At 38.8% G+C, this 26,514-nt stretch overlaps 1 protein-coding gene across 1 annotated transcript in view; it reads right to left on the reverse strand.

Annotated features, from left to right (window-relative positions):
- Window positions 1-2,910: 2,910 nt before the first annotated feature.
- Window positions 2,911-26,514, reverse strand: part of nalf1b (NALCN channel auxiliary factor 1b) — a 92,667-nt gene continuing 69,063 nt past the window's right edge. Inside the window, exons 2-3 of the mRNA XM_084908506.1 lie at window positions 10,631-10,802; window positions 2,911-8,368 (exon numbers count right to left, since the gene is read on the reverse strand). Coding sequence (XP_084764632.1) covers window positions 8,067-8,368; window positions 10,631-10,802 — 474 coding nt within the window. The 3' untranslated portion in view covers window positions 2,911-8,066. The remainder of the gene's footprint in view (window positions 8,369-10,630; window positions 10,803-26,514) is intronic.

Here is a 26,514-nt window from a genome sequence, read left to right on the forward strand (position 1 = left end):
CTGACCAGGGGAACTAAAAGCCAAACAGGCCTTGAGGTTGGAAGCACCTCAAGAGAAACAGAGGAGATTTTTTTTTATACTGTGACTGACACTTAACAAAATGTTACTCACAGATAAGCAGTATTTATAACACAGGGCTGGTCTGCTTTGCTAATTAATTAGGGTTCACTTAATAGTTAAACTATTTACTCAACCCTCAAAACAGTGAATTATTGCAGATCAGTGGAGCAACATAAAGAGCTTCACTTTTCCATATGTCAGCACGGATATGAATGAGCTGCTACAATTTCCTGTCAGGCAGATCATCTCTCTTAAATCCTCGTATTCCTAATGTTGCTTCCCTTCCCATCCCCTCTTTTTAATACCTGAATTCAGACAGTACACAAACTGTGTTCTAAAAATAAGTTAAAAAAAAAAAAAAACACAGCAGGATGCGCCAAGACTTGGCTTAAAACTGTTACGAGCGACAATTACATAAGCGCTTTATAAGCTTTAATATTGTGAAACACGCACATGCAAGGTCTGCATTTAACAGAGGGCTCTCACACCTACATAAAGGATACATACAGTGATGTTAAATCAAAACTAGAGCTGGTCGGCTCTGGTTAATTCTCATTTGTGCACAAAAGTGATTATGACCCATACTGTACGTAGTTATGTTTCGTGACAGTGCCCTCTTGTGGCTATGGTACCTTTGGCAGGAATAGAGGACGTGAAATCTTACTAATCACTAATTAGAGGTGAAAAATATTTGCTCCTACTTCTTTGGAGTGCTAATTCCTGAAACAAGGCCATGTGGAGTTTTCAGAGGGTCGATAGACTGGATGAGCCATTCTGATTGGTTATACGTTTTTGGAGAACTTTACATTTCCTCTAACAGCAGCATTGTGCTGACCTCTGTTGGTGAATATATCACAACACACAGGTATCACAATTCTTTCAGGTCTCACACACTAAAACTAGAAATGTTTTCTGAGGATTTAAAAATCAGATATCCATTAAACTTTACATTTATCACTAAATCCAGCAACCAACCTCTATTTTAAAACCACATGGCCTCTTAATACCACACAGACACACAGAGGCTGTGGTTTGAATGACAGGTGGAATATTGGATGCAGACTACTGGCGGGTTAGTTGAGGATTAGTCCGCTGAGCACTTCATCCCCCCCAACAAGCTGAAATAGAAATGAGGGCTTTAATCCAAAATGGAAGGGCCTGTGGCACAGAGCGGAAGGTAAACAAGAATATGCCATTTGTTATTGTTCTTTAGCTTTATAATCCTCCATTACAATAGCACCGAGTTCTGAGACTGTCTGTAGGCAATATATCTCAATGGCTCTCAGTGACCCTCAATAATTCAGTTCACATAATGTGACATAGTTCATGGACCACAAGAAATATTAATCCAAACACCTTTGAGTTCCCTTACAGAGTATAGCACATTATCATTCAAATTCAGGGGAGCTGTAGTATCTGATGCTCAGTAAGCAGCCGAATAAATGCATGTGCTGCGACATTAATTATTAATGGTGAGTGTGTATGCAGCTGATCTTACTGGCCTCACTGGTTCTTGGTCAGCAGTTTCATAATGTGTAATAGGAAAATGGAGCCACTCCTCTGCCATAACTCTCACCTTCGATGCACAGAATTTAAATGATGTGCTGTATTTCTAATCAGATAAATACACAAACCCACCTCTCTGCTGAGTGATAATATGTACAGTTCATCTCTGATATGACTAAGTAAATCTCCATAAAGCATTCATTCATGATCCCTGTGGTTATCCTTCTATTTTTTTTTCTATTTTTCTGTTCTTGGGTTTAATATATGACAGCATAAGCTACATTTAATGTACTTTCACTGCCATCTCAAGGTTGTAAATGGAACTGCATGTTTAAGCAATACTGTGGCACAGGAATGTGCAGCTACTGCTAAAAATAACCAAAAATTATGGTTATAAAAAATTATGACTAATAAAACAAAATTGTGCAAAAAACTTAACTTATTTTCATTATTTTAGATTTTATATGAGTTTTACTTTGGCCTTATGTGCTAAACAATTATGGTAGAGAATCATAACATTTTCCTGGCATAATCAATTTTTTTCTAATGATTTTTTTTCTGTTTTCGTACAATACTGGATTTGATTTTATTTCATTTATGATATAATTGTGTTTTTTCTTTTATGAGACTCAAAACAAAAAGCTTAATACATTTCTTAGATCACTTGTGATAAAATGAAAACAGAAATATTTTACAAATCTGTCAAAAAGTTCTTTAAAACAAAACATTTGATTGTTGTTTATTAGTAAAATAACACACTATAGTCACACTTTATGTCCCAATATATGTTTTGCTATATTTTTGTAATTTTCTGCTTTTATGTGAAACTGTAAATGTGAAAATTCATGGGTAACAAAAATAGTTATGTTTTAGCCTTTAAAATATAACTTTAATGAAAGATCTTATGCATTTTGGTGGATTAACCATTACAGAAACATAAAAGCAATTTTGAAAATTACTGATGCTATTCACTGAGGGCAGCTGTAGCATTAACTTACAATGGGTGGTCTAATTAATCTGTTAAGCAGTGTACATATCCTTTGCTGCACACATCAGCTGAGTGCTGCCAAGGTAGCTGCTGTCAGCACTGTTACTTTCCAGTGAAGTTCTGTTATTGCAGCCAGTGTTGTCAGCTTAAAGGTTGTAGAAACTGCCTGTTCAGAAATAATTTTAGATGTTAACTCGTGTTTTTTGCTTCTCCTACTGTCCTTGCTTTTTCAAACATGTCTTTATGTCTTTATTAAAACCCTGAATATCAGTTTTGTATGGTTAGTGCGTCGTGTTCACCACTACCTTTGTACATTGATTGGAAGCAAGTCACATCATGCAAAAGCACCACAGAGGAACAGATTATATGTCTGTATTTATTTTCATCAGAACACAATTTTAATCATTGTAGCAGTAGTTTTCATACTTTTTGAAAAGATCATGACTTGTGAGACTGTTTTATAAATCATTTCATCAAAGTTGTTTGTAGAAAAATTAAAGAAGTTACTTGAACTAAAGCATCTATAATATTACAATATACTGGTAGTATAATAGTAATAATAATAATCATAATCGCAATGATATTTCTATATGCCTTTGAACCTTTTTCATCTCTATAATCATAAATCATTCACTTATGCACACACAAAGCCACAACCTTTCACAATAAGGTTGCAAAGCTGAGGACAAGTCTATTGGTTAAACCTCACCACACTCTCTTTTAACATCAATGATCTGAGACGCTTAAATAAAAAAAGGATCAGAAGTAGAAGAAGGAGAAGAAGAAGAAGAAAGTAACAGCATGACATCAACTCAAAGTACACAAGGAGAGACATACATTGTTCAGCATACTAGGGAACATATTTACAACTAAAAAAAGGAATGGGCTTCTGCATAGATCCACAGGATAGAGAACAGAACTATTGTGAAAACAGAGAGAGGCTGAGAAAGAGTGAAAGAGGGCAATATTTGTGTACATATTATTTAGTGGTGGGTGCACAGGGTGGTAAGGGCAAGAGGCATAAATACTCTATATGTGCAGGGGTAAAACACAAAATTCGATTTTGTACGTCAGTGTGTAATGGAACATGACAGACCGTAACCTATGATCGCTACAGACCATTGTCTGGGATCTAGTCTGAATCTATAAGACCCTACACAATTTCTTCTCATTATAATGCAGTAAAAAATTTGACGAACCAATACATACAAAAAAATTAAATTATCACAGAGTAACTGTTGCGTGCAAGCCTGCATTACCAACCAAAGTCAAATCAGAGATTTACATCAGTCAAATCTAATTCTTTTTTTGTTTGTTTTTGGAAGTAATCTTGCACACAGAAATGTCCATACCTGGTGCAAACATGTGTGAAGGCGTGCGATGGATAACACATATGCACAGCATTCGCACCCATGCAACCACAGTCAGGATGCTCTGCTGCGTGTAAAGCAAACATGTTCTCTGCGTGACTTCTGAAAGCAGGTTTATCGAATAGGCGTGTCCGCCGGTTGGCTTTTGGTGGCTGCTAGATCGCAGCATGACCGCCGGCCATTAACGGCAGGATGAAATCACAATCTGCTGAACATATTACACTTCAAGGTGGACTCATCTCTTACGTGTGCTTGTGACAAGGCTTGCATGACACTTGCGGGGCAATCTATGTATTGCTAGCATTTCTTGCAGACCCTGTATTCCTTCTTATGTCCATTATGTGTCATTATGAAAAGCACTATGTCATGCTGTATTTTAAATTTTATTTATTTATGCTTGGGCACCATTAACCGCTGTCTGGTCTTGTCTGCACATCCTGTACTGCATTTCATGTTATGGAAATTTGGGGGAAATATTTCCTTAAGACGAGAAAGAAAAAATGCAAATAAAACAGAGTCTGTTTTGGGGCAATGACACAGTTATTACACACTCTACTGTGCAATCACTGTACTGATTTCACACTAAAATGCATGCTTCAGGACTGCAGCTAATATCAGATAGGTAATGTTGCAAGACCCTGTGTGGTGAAAGACAGCTGTGGTCTGCCACATCTGTCCCACTGCCACAAGGTCATTTAAACACTAATGAGCTCTCCAAAGAGACTCAGAAACATTAACCTACATCTATGTATAAGAACAAAAGAAGAGCACACAGCAGCAGCACACATGGAGCTCTGCCTTCCTGGTTTCCGTGTATCTGTCAGACCTTTTGTGGTAGGTCTTTAGCAGAAGTGTCAGTGGAAACGAATAAATCTATTGCCATCTAGTGGTGACCAATGGTATAGCAGCATTGTTCTGAAACCGGAAGCAGTCATTTATGATGGGCATGGGTGTGCCGTGCCACATGACCATGAAACAGTTATGTATGCATTTCATGCAAGCAGCAATGGTAATGAGACTGGGGCAGGGTCTAAACAGTAAGTGCCAAAATAAGCCAATATACTTATTATATAGAAATTGTGTGAATAATGATGAATTTTAAATCCTCATATAAGGTTAATAATAAAAGTGTTGACATCAGATATCAGACTGGACATCTCATATAAGTAATAAACATATTCGAGAGTGGGGGGAAAAAATTCATCCAGCAAAAGCTGCTTATCTGCTCATCTTTACCAGGTACCTGATCTCACAGCCTTGTTCATCAAAGAGGCAAAACATAAAACCAGAAACAAAAGAAGAAGTCAGCCCTTAAGGTCAAACCATTCCTCTCTTTTCACACACAGGTCAACATTTATAAATCAAAGTGTCAGCGGACCTAGATGATCACAGATAATGTGATTGGTGCAAACACAAACAATGGCATGCTCCTCTCTCTGTGTTTGTTTCTGTTTCTGCTTTCCAGTATCAGCCGGCGGAATACCATGAGTTCAAAATAATAACAATAACAGTAATAATAAATGAGCCAGGTTTTTACCTTTTGTCTACTAACAATTTGGATGCAACCTTTTTGAATGTGCTTGATGTCTGTTTTGATGGCGTTTGATCTGTATATCTTAATAAGCCCTTTACTTAATGAGACAGGAGTTTGACGTGTCAGGAGAAAAAGTACAAGACAGTGGGCATGCTACAGGAGCCGATTTGGGATAAGATGTGGTGCATTCAGGGAGTGGGGCTGAAGACAATCAACAAAAGAGGCTTTCATAACCTTGCAGCGCCTCCACATGCAGTTCATGTAATACACATTTGGATTCAACAGAAACGTCAGAACTGCGCTGTGGTTATCAGATGGGGAATGTCAGTCTGTGTGTCGTATGGGACCAGCTCAGCACAAGGGGCCGGGGAGCAGGAATACAGTGTAAGAAACCGGAGTAGCTGCAGGTAGTGAGCTACCATGCCTAATGAGATGTTGACATTTTATCCTTTTTATAATTGCATGGGAATTATAGTTTACAAATTACGAAAGGTCATTAAAGGTAACATCCAGTCACTGTGTTTCCTTTGAATAAAAAGCCTGAGGTTAGGTTTTGGTTCAGGGGCAAACAGCAAATTGAGTTTTTGTTTTCAAGTAGTATTCATAGCATAGAGTGATTTATTAGTCATATTTCTGTTACATTTTTATTATGAACCCACGTCAAGGTGAAGAAGCCGATCCAAGGCTTAAGGGGAAAGGAGCGGCCTTCAGAATAAATGCTGTTTGTATGCTGCAGACACTATTTGACTGGATGGTACCTTAAAAAAGAGCAAATCTTTTTATGTCTTGGGTAACAGTGCTAAATATACTGATCTAATGTTTTTTTATCCCAGCATCAGTCAGCTTTGCTCAGCCATGTTGCTGACAAGAGGAGTATGTTTAGAATAAGAAATAATATCCTTGATTAAGACAAGTATAGGCTTAATTTCATTTGGTGAGATAAAATTGCCCGATCTCTGAATCTTACACTTTTGTGTACACTAACAAAGGTGATCATTTTTCCAGGTATAATAATTCATCAGGTTTACATCCACTATAAAAAGCTAACAAAAATGAACTTTTCACTCGCCACCCTGCTTTACTTAAATCACTGTTGTCATTTTCACACATTAACTCCAGACAGTGTTACGGCAGGTTAAAAACTATTTAATTAGATCATCTGCATTCTGCATGCAGCCCCGTAACTGGATGTCCAGAGAAGTTCATCGCTGCAGTGAAAGTGTGAAAACAGCTCATGTTTACTTAATATTTTCCCTGCATTAAAAACATGATGATTTTAAATCCAGTGATCCAAAATCCTGGAAGTAACCCCTAAAAAACTTTTAACCTTTTAAAATTCTAATCATTTGTAAATTTTGTCCACATGGCTCAGCCCTGTCACAATAGGAACCTAAAGCTTTCATCTGGCTCACCACAAATTGGATTTCATTTTTGTAGTTTTGACAGTCGGTTCTATTCGTCAAGATGACACTTAGTAGTAATGATGCTACAAAATTCGTTGAGGTAACAAAGACAATGGAGAGCAGATAAGTACATTTTCTAATCCATTTCTTTGGCACCTGAAGTCTTCATGACAGTTACCTAAATGCAAAGAACCGTGCATATGCATATGGCCTAAATTTTACATTTTATATTTGATCAAACCTATTAGACTAAATAGTCAAAAATAAGGAATTATGGTCAAAGCTAGTAAAAAGACCCACGTTGTATTAAAAAGAGCTCTGAGATTTAAAGCATTGGAAAAACAGAACGGGCTGTCCTGGTTTCTAATGCCAGGTTTTGCTATTTTGGATTTAAAAGCAACATTAATGGGTCAATGTTATCTCACAAAACAAATTAAGGGGAAACTGTAAACCTGCGTTAAACACTGTATTTATTATGGACATCAGAACCACATTCAAAAAAGTCAGTGGTGTTTAATGAGATTGTGGCCATCAAAACACCATGGCAGAGCTAAGTGACATCTGAGGGGGCCTCCATAAAAATCATCTGCTGTACCAGCCTGTTAGGTAGACTTTTGTGTCCGCAACACACACTCCTTCTCTTACACACACATGCTCACACGCACACAAGTAAATCTAGAAAACGCACACACAGACAAACTTGCAAGATATTCCTCTTTTTCTTTACACGTTGTCTGTCTTATTTCAAGGCAGAAACATTTCCTTCCTCTATGAGAGACTCAGAAACAAAGACAAAGGATGAACATTAAAAAGTGAATATGATTGTGTTATTCCATAGTTAGCCAGTGCAACAGAAACCAATAATTGGAACACAGTGTAAAAAAGCGTAGTGAGAGAAACTCAGCCACGAGGAAGCTGACCTTCCCTCTCAACAAAGGCTGTGGCATTGTCCCCTTTCCCTACAGAAGGGACTGTTTGAACCCCGCGGTATGTCTGTTTGTTTAGTTATTCATTTGTCTTGATTGATTCCTGTGTCTTTTAATATCAAAGCGTCCCACATTTTCCATTTGCCAGAAAGCGTTGCAGGATGTCCACAGGCGTACAGCTCCAGCCGCTCGCACAGCTGTGGCTGTATTTTTCCACATCGGTTGCCATGGTGAGGGAATCCCCCACCCCAACAACCTCACCTTCTCCTGGCAGCTCTATCACTCCTCGTTGGCAGGGCTCTCCTCCAGAGGCGTGATGGTGGGAAGGCCCAGTCCTGTTGCATTGTGGGATGCTGTGAGGCTGGCAACAGTGTGTAGGAGGACAAGGACCAGCAGGCAGAGTTTGAGCCGGCTGTTACACAGTCTGCAGGCTGCTGAGGAGCTGAGGGAGGTACGGTGCTGGCATGGTGGGTGAGTTCTTTTCAGGGTCCCCCGGGAACGGTTGTCTGCTTTCAAGTACCACCGTACGTCACAGCACTCTGCATCTGGGTCCACACCTGATGGATAGTCTTCCAGCAGCCCTGGAGGTTGTTTTTGGGGTGGGAGGGGTGTAAAGAAAAAAAAGAGTGAGAAATGCACTTTTCTGTGTAGCATTTTTAATAAATTCATACTTGTTTTTGTTTTTTGTTTTTTTTTTTAAAGCAAAAGAAAGAAAAAAATGTTTGCTGCTTCCTGTCTGCAACCTACCTGCAAGAAGAGGAACAATGTAGTTACTGCCTGTCTCTGACAAAGCCCCCATTTTTGGATTACAGTTGACACACATATGCATATACAATGCAAAGACAGAGCAGATAAAACTGAAAGAGCTCCAGAAGCTATAACCCTCTCCTATAATCAGTCACTCCTGCAGAGCACATATTTAATTTGCTGCCTCTGGTAAGAAAAAAAGTCCATAAATACTCATTATTGCAAAAAATGTAGTTATTAACCAGTATCCAAAAATATTTACTGAATGTGTATTATTAACTTCTAATTTATTAAGCCACAGCAAAAATAAATAGATGAATAAATAAATAAATACAGTTCCCAGCTGTTTGAGGAGCATACTATTTTCTTTTTAACAGATATGTAAAGTATATTTATAAAAATGTCTCCAAATAAATTGTTTTAGAAGGAGACGAGAAAAAATGGAGCGAGAGAAAACTTTACATGTTACTTATGTTGGGCTTTTTATAAGACACACTGACAATGAAAAGAAACAAATACTGGTTTGAATTTACTGTGGAAAAAAACGGCCATATTGATTGTTCTTTATAATCATATATGTCTCAGTAAAAACTGGCACAAACTGGCAACTGATTCATCACAGCTTATTTGTCTCTGTTGTAAAGTAACCTCATGCTCAACATGACCACCAGAGGGCAGCATCAACATATGATGCCAGTGGGGACTCAACCCACATAGAGTTGTGTTCATGTGCATCATGCTTTAATCCTCTGAACTTTTGGCATCTTGGGGCATCTGTCACTCGTCACAGAGAAGAATCAGAGACTACTGGTTGATTATCTTCAGTATTTGTTCCTGTCAATACCTCAACATTATGCTGCTGTCATGGGAACCAGAGGTGATTTGACTAAAAATTAGGTTGTGCTTGGTTAATTTTGATTGGGTTTTCTAGTTAAACTGAAGCAACTCGAGGGCTTCTGGTTACGTTTCAGTCATTAGTTTTATGTAAACCAATATTGGTGTGTCAAGGCTGCAAGATCCCTGTTAGCTCTTAGATAGCTTGACCTTAAATATCCATGTAGATCTTCAGTTTGTATTTGCATTAACATGATATACACAAGTTAGTGAAATAAAAAGTTCCGATTTAAAATTCTTACAAAATGCACTTTTGTTGAACAGCAGTATGTGGGGGGAAAGTGCTATTTTGACATGGTTAGCTATTATATTATGACTTAGAGCAGTGCATTAATAAAAAGTGCATTCGGTATTGACACACACTAGTGATAAATGTGTTTTTCCCCCCACTAGAATCTTCTCAGGAACTCCGTCTTTCTAACAGAATAAACAGGCTCTCAGTTTCTGGTGAGACAGTTCCTGTGCCTACTCAGGAGGTAGCAGTTTCTGAAGGATGAGAGACTGTTGGTGATTGGTCAACTAAGCACTCTCATTCATCTGCTGTTTTTTTAAACCCTGCTGCTGCAAACACCGATCAGGACCAGTAAACAGAATCTGGCATTTTTTCCAGTGGACGACATTTTGAAACATCAGACTTTTGATATACAGCAGCGTGCTTTGCTTTAAAATCCCAAAGACATGGAAATGCAAATCACTTTTATCCCTTCGGATGGCTCCGGTACATTCACGTCTCACAAATGAAAGCACCTTAAACTTTCACTGAGAAGCATTTAAAGTGCCTTGTATTGTGCAGGACAGACGGAGCATATGGACCTATTGTCTCAGTGCTGTAACGTGCAGCTGCCTCGTGGAGCTATGAGTAATTGGCAGCAATTTGTTGTTATGGTGTATCTCCCTGTCAGTCTGATGATTAGTCAGAACATCCTGTAAGTGTAAATTCATACGTGTTTTCTGCCTGTTGTGTGCCTGAAGGATTACTGAGTGAAACGCTAAGCACATGTGCTTACTCATTGTAATCAAGCTGAGAGCGTGGCCTGTGGTAAATGAAGTAGGTGGGAGGTTAAAGGAAATTGATGTGTGGCTTTGAATCCCAGAATAGCAATACCTTAGCCTGAACTTTCACTGAGCACCTTAAAGCTTAAGCACACAGGATAAAATTACAAACATGACAATATATCAAATGCACAATGATTATTTTGTACCTGTGCATATAAAACTGGGGCTGCCTCCATGAATGAGATCATCATTGTCGGGCAGGACAAAGGGGCACCGCTGTTGCACCTCCAGGCAGTACTGACCACAGGGGATTCGATTGCTGCAGTGCATCTGGGTGGTCTGGAAGTACTGAGAACACAGCCAAGGCTTATAAACCATCTAGGTGGAAGACAGAGAGGTGAGAGGATATTGATGGGTTAGTAAGGCTTTTGCTGGATCACACACACACACACACACACACACACACACACACACACACACACACACACACACACACACACACACACACACACTCACACGCTTGCATTGATGTGAATCATCATGACCTCCACATCTACTGATCCACACGGGAATGAGCAGATATCCTGGCGATCCTGATATCCACTGTTTGTGCTGAATTTAGTTGTTGCTGGGCAGTCATCACTTTGTCAGTCAATACTGAGATTTGTCCAGTTATGTTGAAATTGAGTATTGCTCTGCACTGAAACTGCACCTTTAACTGCTCTTATGCGAGCGGTCTTTAAGTAGAGCAACACAGGACAGCAGACAAATGAATACCTTTTAAAATATTTGAGCTCCATTAAAAACAAAAAAGATAACATGCATGCTTAAATTCAAATATTGTGCCAACAAATTACTGTAGGACCATCAACAGCAAACTTTAACACAAAATAGCATGGCTATTATCACTACCTGTACAATATTTGGATTGGAAACACCATGTGTCTGTTTATAGCACTGACTATATAAAAGCCTTTTTTTACAGTTCAAGAAATTCAAGTGTGCTAAATGTGAACCGCACAGAAAAAGAATGTAATAATATAAAAAAATTTTAAAGATAAATTTGCTTTGTTACACCTAACGCTGGATGAAAATGGTGGGTCTGCTTTGCATTTACCTGTTGCTATGGCGAACTGTAATGATGGAGCTCCTTTGATAATAGCGTTTTTCATTTGCCATGCACGCACTTAACCCAGAGAGAGTAGAATCAGGCTTGATTTAACTGACTCTGATCAGTCGTTCTGCAGCTAAAAACTGGTATTATTTGTAAACACGGTCGATAGAATTCAGTTCGCAAACACTCCTGTTTTCGAGCCACAGTGTAAAGTAGTCATCTTCTCGGGTTAGCTCAAATACATGGAATCTGGTCAAAGCCTTATATTACATAATACTTTTGCATTGGCATTGGTAAAAATGTTCTCGGCCATTTTCTCTGCTCAACAAGTGCACAAGTGGGGAAAAATGATTTACCTAGCACATTATTTTATCTTTTTTTTCATGTGATAAGTCGGTCGCCTCATTGTGTGGTATTATCACCTGCAGCAATTAGATGGTATTTCCTGCAGCACCACTCCAGGGACTATGAGGCAAGCTAGCACCTGCTGTGCACTAATCATCACACCTAAAAGCAGTGCACCAAAGCACAGATCATATCACTTGTCCATGCAGACAGAATATTTACATGTTGCCAGTATGTATGTGTGTGTGTGTGCCTGTATGTATAGGTGTAGGTATACATGTGTGCTTGTGATATATCCAGATTAACAGTAAAGAGTGTGTTGTGAATAACAAGAAAATATACCTAATATGACTAATATCTGCTTTAAAAAAGTGATATTAGCTAATATACTGTTAATTAGATATACAGATGAACACTAGTCAATTAAAATGTCCTTTTCAGTCCAATCAGGAACAATACTGCTGGCTGAAAAACATTTGCCGTTTTGTTCCACTACATTGTATGTTTTTACAGAAAGACCTGGTTTCCCAGCTGAATAACAGTATTGTAGATCAAGCATGCCCAGCCCCAGTGGGAATGGCACTCCCTGACAGCAGCATCCTCCCTCAGCAGGACAGTGCACCATGACACACTCAGAATGATTTGAAGAAAGATTCACAAAGACCCAGAGCCTGATGTGCACAGGACCAAAAGGATCTGCTGCTAACATCCTGTGTCCAGACAGCAAAGGACATCCTCAGAGTGTCCAGTGTTCGTGCCCTGACAGGCCATGCTGTTGGCTTCAATTAAGGGGCTGCCTGAGGTAACTGCTAAACCTGAATAATATTTTACAAATTTGGTGTGAATATTAATATCAATTCAAGATAAATAAATAAAAAACAACAAAAGGAAAAACATGCGCCAACATTGCCCTTGTTTAAATAAAGCTAGCAAATATTTCATACTTGGGGTGGGGGGATTAGCGTCAGTCTGAATGTCGCATTTGTTGTGAGAAGAGATTATTTTGTTTGCTGCTCAAATATTCTTTTAAGTTAAAACATACAATCTGCAATATAATGATGTTGAATCATAAATAACATGATTAAAAAAGCCCGGATGGTTCCACCATTTGCAATGCATATTTCAGACTGAGATGTAAGTGTTGGTGAATATGTTCACATTCATAGACACTATGCAGTAAACTTCTCTGCACTAATACTTATATTTACAGCACGAGGCTTTTCATTGATACCACACACACTATTAAACACACACACACACACACACACACACACACTGTCCTTCTCTGTCACCTGGTAGGGCAGCAAAAATATGGGCACGTGACCTTGAGTCCTATCTTGCACACATTAAGCTAATATTTCTAATATAATAACACATTTTATGCAAATTTATGTGCATTTAAATGAATGTGCATATTCTTTTGTACAGTTTAGATTTGCTTACACACTAAAGTCATGAAGGTCTATCTTCAGAGAAAAGAAGACCAAAGAGTCCAGTGACAGATGGTACAGCCCCCGGAGAGACCTGATGTCAACATCATCAGGCCAGTCGTGGATGGCATTAGAAGACACAAACAGTTGAGACAGCCTAAATTGAAAGAACAACCTTAGAAGAACCTTTAGTTGTTCATCCTGTAGCTGCCAGTGTGGAGAGATAAACATAAACTGGATGCCAGGTTGCCTCTCATTCAGCGATGTATCACATTACATTAACAATGTAAGAGGCAATGAATGATAAGCAGTGTCTCTTTTGGTATTCATGATACATTTTCCCTACTCAGTAGAATCTGAAAAAACAATGTTAAAGTCAAGGTCTGTCTGGTCATTTGCACTGCATCCCAAACATGAAGCGAAATCAAAAACTAAAGAATGGATAGCACCAGTGAAGGAGCGACACCATCTGAAGTGCCTTCAGAAGAAAAGTATAGTAAGTATAGTATAAAGTATAGTATAGCTTATTTGTAAGACAAAGGACAGCAGTATAGGTTAGATCTAGGTGATACCAACACATACATGGAGACCTCTAAACACATCAGTCAGCAGAACAGCTGCCAGAAACGCAGGAGATGTGACAAATGTGGTGTAAGGACTACAGCAGGCTTTGGCCCTTTGCCACACAGTTATGTCCGTTTGCACTCAGTCCCAGTTAGAGCAGCCTACTGCTGTTGCTGCATGTGAGAGCTCTACTCCCTCAACTATGAGTCTGCAGTGGAGCTGTGACTGGTAATTTATCATGTCAAATCGCAGAGTGGAAGGAAGACATAGCAAGTGAAAGCGATAAGGAGAGCAGTGTCTTAATACAGACGGTGGTAGGATGGACTCTTTCTGTCCTTTATATAACTTCTGTGTTCTCTCAGTCCCCTTGGGGAGCGAATAAAATACAGCCTTCTCTTCAATCACAGGCTGTTAGTTAGAGGTCAGCCAGCTGGCTCTCAAATTTTTTTTCCATCACTTTGCACATGGTTTACATCTCTTATTCAAGAAGTTTTAATGGTTTTCACTGCGTCATCTCCCTTTGAGCAAGTGTCACATACAGTTTCACAACACACACGTCATGGTATACGTTTACAAAAAACATAGCTGGACTATTGCAATTCATGAATATCAGGTTGCTCTAAAGGTTCTCTGAAAAGCCTTCAGTTGATCCTCAATGCTGCAGAAAGAGGACTGACAGGGACTAAAATGAGAGGACATATTTCCCATATGAACTTATCCTTATTGGTTTCCTGTTAAATCTAAAATCAAATTTAAAGTTCTTCTCCTCGCATACAAGGGCTCGAATAATCAAGATAATCTGATCTTAAAGACCTCATAGCACCGTATCACCCCAATACAGCACTTCGCTCTGAGACTGCAGGCTTACTTGTGGTTCCAAGGATATTTTAAACGAATAAAGTCGAAATCAAGTAGATGAAGAAATAGAAGAAGCAAGGGAAAAGAAATACACTCAGTGTCCACAATTTTTAATAACAATGGTAAGTAATCACGCTCTACTTTTTCAAAACAAACTAAATCCAGCTAATGAATTATAATGCTGCTGGCCTAATGGCAACAGCACTCCACCTCCTAGAGGCAGAAAGTATCATAAAATGAAACAAAATAAGACAAAATATGACTCTAAATATTTCTTTGTAATTAAAAAAATAAACATTAAAGGGACTGGAGTTACAAACGATAGTATGAGAACTGAGGCGTCACAGCAAAAGTTAGCTGTGTTTCTTTCCTTACTATTGCAACAACACATCATCAGCAGGGTAAAACTAACCTGTCTCACTAAACCCAGCTCATGTTCCCTATTAGTGGGTGAACAATCCGACGCTTGGTGAATTCTGCTTCTAGTCAAAGCAGGCTGAAGATTGGCTTCCAGAATTTGAAAAAGAAACTATAGTAGATTCAGTGATTTTGCCCTTCATCTCTGCAAATACGACTCAACTATTTTTAAAGAGAAAGAACCATGCCGATCCCTCCCCTCCACTGTTTCACTTGCCTGTTGGTGATCTGCAGAGTTGAGACTCAGCTGTCTCCTGAATTGAATTATTTCATTACGATTAGTCTAATAAGGTTGTAATTGATGGAAGGCCTTATAGCCTGCCCCGTGGTATTGGTTTTAAGTGGCCCCGGATGGCCCTGCCTTGTCAGTGCCTTGTCTTTAATGTTTTATCTGGACTTGTGGTTGCAGCTGAACTGCTGACAGGGAGACTCAGGGAGCTTGTAGCAACAAACCAAATTGCTGCAACACATTCCTCTTTAAGCAGCAGTGCAATGCAGCAGATACGCACACAAACATATTTGGGGTCTCATGAGCAGCTTTGTCACTCAACTACCAGCTTTTCACTGGTTCATTCCATTTAGGCTCTCTCATTTTATCCTCTCTTCTGCTTCATTTACTTTAAATGATCCTCATCTTCAATAATAGAACAGTTGGGGACAGTATAATAGCTTATAATTGGATTATTTTCATGTTCGATCAAACTGGGAGCACGGGAGTACAGTAAATAGCACAAAGCCATGATGAAGATCAAGTGAAGGCTCATTGTTATAGAAACAATCTTTTTCTCTTTCTTTTGCACTGGCTTTAATTGATTGTCATCCAGATTTTGTCTCCAGTTTTTGGTACAAAGAGTGCAGAAAGAAAACACAAATGCACCATATTCCCTTTGGATATGTTAGAAAAACTAGAGCTCAAGTTTAAATGGAATAAAACGATATACCGCATACAGACCACACAAAAAAATCCCATATCTTGTAAATTCAAGCACATTTTCTACTTTAGTATGCTTTCCACATTGTTGTATGAAATGAGCAGTCCATTCAAGAAGTGACACTGAGGCAGTCAGAGCCATAAAGGGTCAAATAGAGGATATTCTTTAGTAGGAGCTAGCGTGTAAGCTATTCGCTTAGTTCCTGCAGCAGCAGCAGAAGCAGCAGCAATGCCTCATGGGACTTCCATGATGACATGGAGCTGAAGGGTAAAACAGCAAAGGTTATGCCAAATATAATCTGTTAAACAACATGTAACACAGTGTAAAGCAAACCAATGGTCTCTGCAAAGAAAGAAAGCGCATCTATGATCAGTCTAATATGACTGCATTCCTATTATGCTACAGTATGTGCGTTTCCTTGTATCTGCACTGATTTAATTCATGCATGCATACTGCGGCGTCTCTACCTGGCAAGCATAGAAACTATGTCAGTTGCAGCTATGTAGAGAAAATATAACGTAACTAATGATCTGAACGACAAGACATTAAATAAACAGACACGGTTAGCAAAGGCGTTAGAGGCGTTAGCCCCATCACAATCAGTTGATTAAAACCAAGTAGAAAGCACTCACACAACTCAAAGAGAGTAGCCTATTCAATTACGTTCATGCTACATTTGAATGGCTGTGCGGACACTTAAGGGCTGGTTTCTTAACGACCTGCTTGTTGTTTTCGGCGGGCCCACTATGGTACAAGCACATTTTCACATCCACACACAAAATTCACCACCTCATATCTTTTAAATATGGGCTGCTCGTTTAGAAGACTGCAGTGCTAGCGTAATTACCACACAGCAAGGGTGTACAGTATTACATTAAGGGAGGTTTGGTTTTTAAAAGGAAGAATAAAGACACTCAAACAAAGAGAAAGAGAGGGCAGCTGAGGTAAAAAAAAAAAAATAAAAAGGAAAAGGAAACTACAGACGGTACAAAGTTCACCAGGCTGTTATGCTAAGGAAATTTGATAAGCCATTTTTCAATGCAAGCGTAATGCTCAGTGAAAAGGGAAAACTACAACACACATTATGAGCGCTGAATCATAAAACAGCAGCACTACAGGGTTGTATGAAAAATGAATGAATGAAAGGTACGGTCATGGCAGTGTCTGAATTAATAATGACAGAATTTATTCCATGCAGGAGGTGTCACTGACTTCAAGAGTGTGTCAGGTGCTGCTCTGCACCTTCCGAGCGTCCCAGTTGATCCCGTTCAGGTAGTTTATCAGGGTGTCGCCGCGTCTGGACAACTTGATAAATTTATCACCAAGCTTCCAGCACACACATCGTAAATAAGAACAGTGCTAGAAATTGTGATAATTTTTTGAGCAAAGAGTCTTTCGTTGTAAGTGTGTTAAGGTGATAACTGCATTAGGTTTGCTAGTCTCCCTCTCTGTCTGCTGTAGCTGTGCTTGCTGTGACCCAATGGGAAGTGGAAAGAAAAGCAATCAGAGTAATTTATGTCTCAGCCTATTTAACTAGGTTCACTATCAAGCTATTTTTTCTTTCTTCTTTTCATCTGGAACCTTTCCGCTCACAGGTTTGAGTTAACGTTTTAGTTTTTTTTGCATTGTTTGCACGTACACATTTCTGACTACTCTGCATCCAAACGTCATTAAGACTGAATTTATTGCTACTCTTTCTCTATTATTTTCTTTGTGTGCTACATTTTGTACTATTCCTTTGCTTTTATTTACCAAATGCTGATCTTGATCTCTGACCCACCTACAATCAACACAACAAACAAAACACTTACATAGATTTAATTCATTACATACAGGTACCTAAAACAGAACCAGAATTGCCGCTTTCTCTGTTTATGCTGCCAACTCTATTGGGTTGCAAAGAAAGGACAGCAGTGAATGCAGTATAATGTAAGTAGTGAAGATTTTGAAGGAATTTAATTGGGTGAGCAAAGTTGATGTAAAAAGATATAAAAGACATTAGTTGTGGCATGCAAGGACTACCAGGAAAGTGCTTTCACAGAGTGTTATGATTGCAGATTGAGGTTGGGCTTTCCTTTTTAATATAAAATGTCACCAATTCATCTTTTTACCCTATTAAAGTTGAAAGTATGAAAATTGTCGATAGCAATTAAATGAATTCTTGAGTTCTTGAGATGCCTTTGACTATTGAACCAAATCAGTTTGTCACTGAGTTCAAATGATCATTTGGACCAAATAAGTAGATATTTCTAGAGATTTTCTCACGACACCAGAAAGAAAATGACAATTTTGCTAATGTCTGCCTGAGCACAAAGTTGCTTTGACTTAGAAGTCAAGATTAGTAGTTTGGATTTAAAGCACCCTGCACTGGAAAAAGGTGAATAAATGGATGGATGGTGGTAGTGTGCTAGCAGGGTACTCATTCAACCCAGTCATCAATAGATGGAAGGCAGTTCACCCATCAGAAATCACCTGTCAGTCACAGAGCTAACACAAAGACTCAAGTTTACCTGTGCCATTTTAAAATCATCAGTTAACAAATTAATGTAACATGTATGTCTTTGGACTGTGAGAAGAAACCAGAGCACCCTTAGAGAACTGAATCAGGCACAGTGAAAACACCTATTGGACAAAAGAAGGAATGTCAGTGATCACCACTCGTGAGACATATATAGGCGGTGTTCCTGTGTACTGTACACAGTTTCACTGGAATTCATCTAGTAACTGCTCAAGTATTTCAGTCAGGACAAAAGCTTTCATAAATTGTACCTACTATGAGCAGACAGCAGCGGTCTTAGAAAGATGGTAAGAGCAAAAATCTATGAAAATAAAATAAGTTGAGACAGTGGTGGAGGGGAGTAGGCTATGAGAAATTGTGGATGCGACGAGATAAAGATGGATGGAAATTTGAGCAGACATTTTCCACAGGGAGGACATCCATATGCAAAAAGCATTTGCCCAAAAACTCATTTTGTTGATTAATCAAGGTTATCTGGATGTAATTCATCGGCACTGTCATGCTGACACTTACACTGATAATTAACTTGACAAAGATAATTATCAACAAGATGGGCCTACTGCGAGTGAAAGTGATGAATCAACACCCACTGCAGTTATGCAGCCTGCTGTTGGCTCTAGCAGACCATGCTTACATGCTTGTGTATGTACCTGTAACTCAATTATGAAGTCTCTCTGTCTCTGTGGTGTCCCATTACTGTATCAGCACCCATGCAGAGTTCTTAAATAATCCCAGTAAACAATATCAGAACAGCAAGGTGTCACAGCAAAAACTTTTTTTCCTGTTGCAACACCGCAGTCTCTCCTGCTGATATCCATGCAACCTCTTACCATATCCTATTCAACTCTACCCCTCTTGCTTCCCTCTGCAGTGTGTACTGCAGCAGCCAGATGAAAAATGGCCTGGAAGGGGTGGCTGGTGCGAGGCTGCCAACAGAGACATAGCCGATATATGCACACTCACCTTCAGACACACGCTGTATAACCAGCTTTGCCGTGCTATTTCTCTGCCTTGCTCTTATCAGACACACACAGTCAGGTAGAAGGGTTGAAAAAGTATGAATGAGAGAACAGTTTTAGAGAACGACATTGAGAAATGGCGGTGTCAAATAATAAACTACAGTTGTCAGCAGCTTGCTATGAGAGCGCTGCCCACCTACAGGTGCTACTGACCCTACCAGACCATGTCAGGCTTTTGGAGAGGGTTGGCTAAAAATGAAGCCAAGGTTAAGCTTCTACTCTTACAGCTAAAGCTCTGTTGATTTAAATGAACAGAAATCAGACAGACACACACAGTGTATATGCAAGTATCCTACTTGACACATATAAAAGCACACTTGTGTTTTCCGTGTTTTCCTGTGCATACCTGAACACAAAGCCACAGCTTTAGCAACTAAATGAGAGGTATTGCAAGTCGCATTTGCATAAAAACGAATCTATTTCATCCATGTTCATCTGTCACAGACTTAAGAGATAAAGTCATAAAGATAGGAGAGAGTAATCTTCAGAAGTGGTACTGAATCTTATCTGTGCATTTGGTTGGGGGAGGGGGAATCAAGGCTTTCTTCAAAGCAACCAAGGAGAAAAAAATACAGCTTTTAATTAAATGCAACTATAAAGGTAGGGGTTGACTGAAGAAGAATAAGGTAAAGGAAAATGTTGAGACATCCGCACAAGTTATCAGAAACGCTGGCTATTACTCTGCAGAAATGTAAATGAAGAGGCCACATGACACAACAACTCTAAGCAGAGAGTTGGAGGGGATAAAACCCCCACCATATCTAAAAATTAAGATATCCTGCTCCTTCTGTTATAGCAGGCAGTTCCCATCAGACCTACAGAGATTTAGAGAAAGAAAGACGTCGCCTGCTCAGCACATCTGTGAATGCAGAAAAAAAGCTTGTGCCCATTTCTAGTGCTACTGAGCCACTGAGAGCCAGTAAAAACAACTCTTAGTGGTTCAAACCCAGTTTTGGAAATGACCAAATTATATGTTTTATCTCACTTTTTTAAATCACAAATTAGCCGCTCGCATTATGGTTGCACGCTTTTTAGACCAAGGTGTAATAATGGTCCTGAAGCCTGAAGAGGAAAGATCCACCTGCGGCACATCATTCACACTAGACCAAAAATGTGAAAATTTGTGATAACGATATAACTGACGATATAATTGACACTAGACAAAACACTTTACAACTCCACAACTTTATTAGTGCAAAAAAAACCCCAAACCATATTTTCGCTTAAACAAGCAGCTGTTTTTTATGTGCGTTAAAGTTATAAAAATTTAACAGTGCAAATGTAAATTCCTAGCTGGCAGTTTAACCAAAAGGCATTTCCAGTGGAAATTGGCCGACATATCCTCAGCATAACCATGTATAATATCCACAAAACTTAAAAAGAGGTTATACACACACAACACGGTAATATTATGTTGAAGCACAGTACATATCACTCCGCGAGGCTCCTGCCTACGATAGCCGTAATGCTCCGACAATCCATCAATGGTGCGGGTTCATAGCTTAGCAAAGTAGTACTAAAACATTTGACAGATTTTCGAGCACCGTGTACCACATAAAATCATTTCGAGGTCAGTAAACACAACCAGAATTCATACATAAGGCACACGGGATTATAAGGGGCACTGTCGATTTTCAGAAAAATCAAAGGATTGAATTTAAGTGTGCCGTATTTACCAAAGAACACGGTAATAACGACGGCCCGCTAGCATGCTCTACCAAAAATAGTGCTTTGTTGTGTATCTGACGGACAAAAGCTAAACCAGTTCCACACCACTGAAGTTGCAGCATTTTTACAAACCAGTTCTGGTTCATCCGTTTCATTCAACGATCCACTTTTGCCCTTCTCATTCTCAGTCGCCGTCATGCGCATATGAAAACAAAGGCACTGCGCATGTGCGTTTTACCCATATTCTATTGCGATATTCCATTTTCTTATCGTTGCCCAACATTATACCGGTATTACCATGAACGGTATGATATGGCCCAGCCCTAATTCACACAAGGACCAATCAAGTTCTTCCCTTGTCACCTTACTGCATAATGACTGAAGTTAAAGGAACTGAATTTGTTTTAAATCTTTAGTGATGATGATTTCAGAGAGGACATTATGAAGAGCACAGCAGCAGTTAAGAGATGCTTTTCACCTCATTGCTAGATAACTTATAGCATAGACAATGGATACACAGTAAAAAATAACATTTTACAGTAATTACGTTGGAGTACTGCTTCACGGTGCTGCTGTTTTTGTTTTGACTGCACAGGTAATGATGTGGTGATTAAGTATACTGTAGTAATAATATTTTACATCTGTCCATTAAGAGTCCATCACTATCCCGTGCACCTCTGGACCATTTTGGGTTGGACTGCATTTTTATTTAGATTTTCCAGTCGCAGTCCCATTATGCCCTCTTTCTCTGGCGCGTCCTTGATTGAATCAGCTCCTGTGTGTCAACATGACATTCCTTCCACTTGATTTTCATTTTCACTTTCAAATTAAAGGGAACCAAATCTGTTGAGTGGTCCACATGGGACGCGATTACATTTGTGTGACCAAAAAATAAAAAAATACAAAAATCCTGCACTTGTAATGCATTCTGAGCCAGCATAAAAAGGCATAGTGGCACCCACCACAGTTCACATATTTTCCACAGAATTTTCTCCCTTACCTCAGGATGTTACTGTAGAGCAGTATTCATGGTGCACAACTCGATGGAAGTTAAGAATGCCGCCTTCAGGCATAGAAACTGTGGTGTCTTTAACTGAAAACAGCTGAGATCTGCTCAGTCATAGAGGCAGACCCAACTCTTATCACAGTCAGTTTGAAAAAGAAGTTGACTTTTGTCCTCTGCACAAGCTTGAGATGTGTAAAGCAACATAAAAAACGAAGTTATACAGATAAAGGCTTGACAGGTTTGCTTTTTACTTTGCAAACTCAATAATCAGCAATGACATTTTATAGTTATTTGCACAGCAAAACACTTGTGTAATGTAGTTTGTTCACATTCTCATAAGGAGGTACTAAGTGAAAAGTGGCACAGATAGGGAGTAGTTAGCACTGGGACCTCAGCTTGGATCTCCAGGTTAGCTGCAACCTTTTTATATGGGGTTTGCAGGTTCTCCATGTGCCACTGTGGGTTTTCTGTGGGTCGTCCGGGTTCTGTCCAGAGACATCCATGCTATGTTAACTGGTTTACCCTGAATTGGCAATAGTTCTGGAATTAAGGCAGATAAGATGCTTAAGTATAAATATACATGAGTAGGTGAAAGCAGTTCATAGTGCAAACATCTTTAATTAGTCAGAATGATTAGATTGATGAAGACAATTTTGAAGTGAAGGGCTTATATGCATACACAGACACATACACAAGCACACACATGTACAGCGTCTCTTGGTACACAGCAGATAATCAGAACCATTCACTGTTTAATTAGCAGCTGACCAGCTAACACAGTCGAGAAGCTGTTATTATTGGACGTCTTGTCTGGGCTGGTCCAGTCATAACTAGAGATGGCACGATACCACTTTTTTATGTCCGATACCGATACCGATATCATAAATTTGGATATCTGCCGATACCGATATGAATCCGATATAGTGTATTTTTTAATCAATAAAACGTTTTTTTAATATCTTGCTGCATTTTGTATAAGTTTACACTCAAGTTTAAATAAATAACAACACTAAAGCTATTCTGTTATACCTGTATGTAAAAAATACACTGCGCCCAAAATATTTCATAGTTCAGCAAAACCAATCAATCTAATAAACTTAAACCTACTCCATCCTCCCTATTCTGGTATTTTAAAGAGTACTTAGCAGAAATATTAAGCAACCTAACTAATAGGGTTGCAAACTCCCAGCAAAAAAAAATTGGGAACCACCCTCCACCTCATGATGCTTAATCGATGTAATCAAATTTAATTTGATACAGGGGGGAAAATGCACAGAAATAAATTATTTTTCAAGAATAATTAAATAGATTCAACATCTTTCTTCAACAGAATTGCAGACTGCACAGATGGTATCTTCCCAAAGGAAAAAGTAGTATAGCTTACTAGGGTATATTAGACTTAACAGTTACTATATACAGTAATGGACTACTATATATTTTACATCAGATTAAAACTTTGGGTGTAAGATTCAGATAATTATTTATTAAAAGCTAGACATTTTAAATGAGAATAAGAAAGACAACTATGTCTTTGTGCCCCCTTTTCCCTGTTCATGCCCTATCGGCCCCCCTGGCTAAACTTTGCTAGATCCGCCCCTGGACAGTTACCAGCTACGTAGAAAAAGATCCTGGTGTAGAAAGTAATATTAAATAAATTCTAACAACAGCTTATCAAACTTAATAGTGCTGCTGTTGTTCAACCGCTGGTTTCCTCTTTCTGGTGAGAAGTGGGCCAAAAACTAAGAAGAGAGACGGACTCGCGACAGAAAAGCCGATCAGCTGATCATTAAGCAGTTTCACGATTGAAGTAGCAGCAGGAGAGAGAGAGAGAGAGAGAGAGAGAGAGAGAAGCAGTTGCTCCATATATCGGTTGTTAAGCTTAACGCTGAAATGCTTTACAAACATTCAGAGATGAACTTACACACTTGCTTTACTTCTCTCTGGGATAACTTCCTCGGAGATGAAATGCTGGTTTGGTAGGGAAGCTACAAATACACACAGCCGCTCTATGACGTGATGCATACTGCTGCGACGTGCTAGGTTATGAGCCGAGTTACGCCGTGTAGCAAGTTTTGTGAGGTGCTTTTTTGATATTTAATGGATCGGATTACATTTTTTATTTCTCGCCGATATCCGATCCAGTAATTTGGGTCAGTATCGGACCGATACCGATACGTAATATCGGATCGGTCCATCTCTAGTCATAACCTGCTGTGAAACCAAGACTTGCTGTTAAAGTACATCACACAGACACAAACACACCATGTGCTGAGGCCAGCCACACTGACAGCAGGTTTGCCCCTTAAGTTTGCTAACCTTTGTGTTGTCCTCGGGATTCCCATACACTTGTTTGCCATACACCTAGGGGTCATTTTTGACCCGAGGACAACACAAATTCAAGGCGGCTGACACAAAACAAAGAGTTTAGGTAATTGTCCAGGATAAAATCCAACCCTTTTAGCATATTTTCAGTTCTTTTAGTATAAAGCTTAGAGTGTTTTTGATAATGTCACTGAGGTAAGTCAGTAGAGGTTGCAGCTTTGTATAGGACCTCAGTCTGCAAATGCCACTTTTGGCATTAGATATGATCAAGCTTTAATCAAGCAAAAAAAAAAACAAAAAAACAATCTTAAACCCCCACTATAAGATAAAAACGATATATATATATGTTTCTTGTTGATTTGTTACATAATTTTAAGATGTACTTAAATATTTACATGCAAACACAGAGTAGAGGAAGTAAACATTTACAAATTCAGGTACATCTTTTTACACTCAGAGGTGAAAAGAATGATAGATTAAACAAGGTTTTTATTAAAAAAGCCAGCAAACTAAAGGGTGAATTAAATAAAATGCTATCATATTGAACGCTGAATGAAATTAAAATGCAATTAAACTAAATACTGATGTGATAGAACCACTTATCCAAATTATGTAATTTCACAGTGTTAAAATGAACTCATTAGCAAATCATTGCATGATTAGATTTGATAAGCCTGACATTTATTTATTTACAAAAAGTCTAAAAAGACAAAAAAAAAAGTTGATTTAGTGAAATTTTACTGATTTTTAAAACTCACTGCTGCATTTCATTTTATACATCTTATTTAAATATCAGCTCAGTTCTGTGGGCATCTTACCGCTTTTCACTGTTCACATGCAGTGAGAAGAAAATCAGGCAATGGAAAATGTGATGGAAGTGTTATCATGCACACACAGGTTCACATCTAAAATATGGCAGTGATGGAAAGTCCAGGGAAAACTAGCATCTTTAGCAGCATGACAAACCGTATGGACAAACCAGTGAGGCGGACTAATTCTTTAAACGTTTGTGCTTTTAGCAGGGCTCAAAGCTAAAGTGAAATATGATGTAAGTGCTGGTGACTTTCACTAGCCTCGCAGGATTAATTTAATCATAACATCTGATACTGATCCAAATATCTGATTATATACTTGATAGTACAAACACATTCGGACCAAACCTTGGCTACGTTGAGCTCTTATAGCTCAGATACATGTGGCCTGATTGTAACTATGCATCTGCATCTGCTTCATATAAAAAGGACAAGTGGGTGGTTGAGTTATGGCAAATGTAAATGTAGGCAAAACATTCATTACAGGAAATTGACCCATTTTTATTAAACACGCCAGATGTGGTTGGGGTGTAGACTTACTTCCATCTTTAATTCAAGAGATTTAACAAAAATTATTGCATCAACCTTTAAGAAGTTACAGCCATTTATACATAGCACCCCATTTTCAGTGGGACGAAAGTAATTGGACAATTGGCTGACAAGTAGTTCCTTGGTGAGATCGCAGGTGAAGTGAGACCTGTTGTGTCATTATTTCATGAAAAATCAAACAGATATAAAATCTGGAGTTGATTCCATGAGTTTGCTTGTCATTTAGTTTTTTTTCCCCACTCTCAATATGAGTTGCAGAGATGTTGATGCAAATGAAAGATCCAAGAGGCAACTCAAACAAACCTACCGAAGAGATATCAAAAACTTTAGGGTTGACCAAATCAACAGTCTGGAATGCCCTGGCCAACTCAGCAACACCAAAACGCCTTTCAGTGTCAATCGTCATTCAACTGGATATTTTATTCTCAGTGCAAAACAGCATGCTCTTGCAAACCACGATGAATTAGCAGTGACATATCAATACATGGATTTGTCACTCTCCAAATAGTTATGGATCTAACTGCATATGGTAATTA

This window comes from Perissodus microlepis, chromosome 16, assembly GCF_051167445.1.
Source record: "Perissodus microlepis isolate ML-2025 ecotype Zambia chromosome 16, ASM5116744v1, whole genome shotgun sequence".
Lineage (NCBI taxonomy): Eukaryota > Metazoa > Chordata > Actinopteri > Cichliformes > Cichlidae > Perissodus > Perissodus microlepis.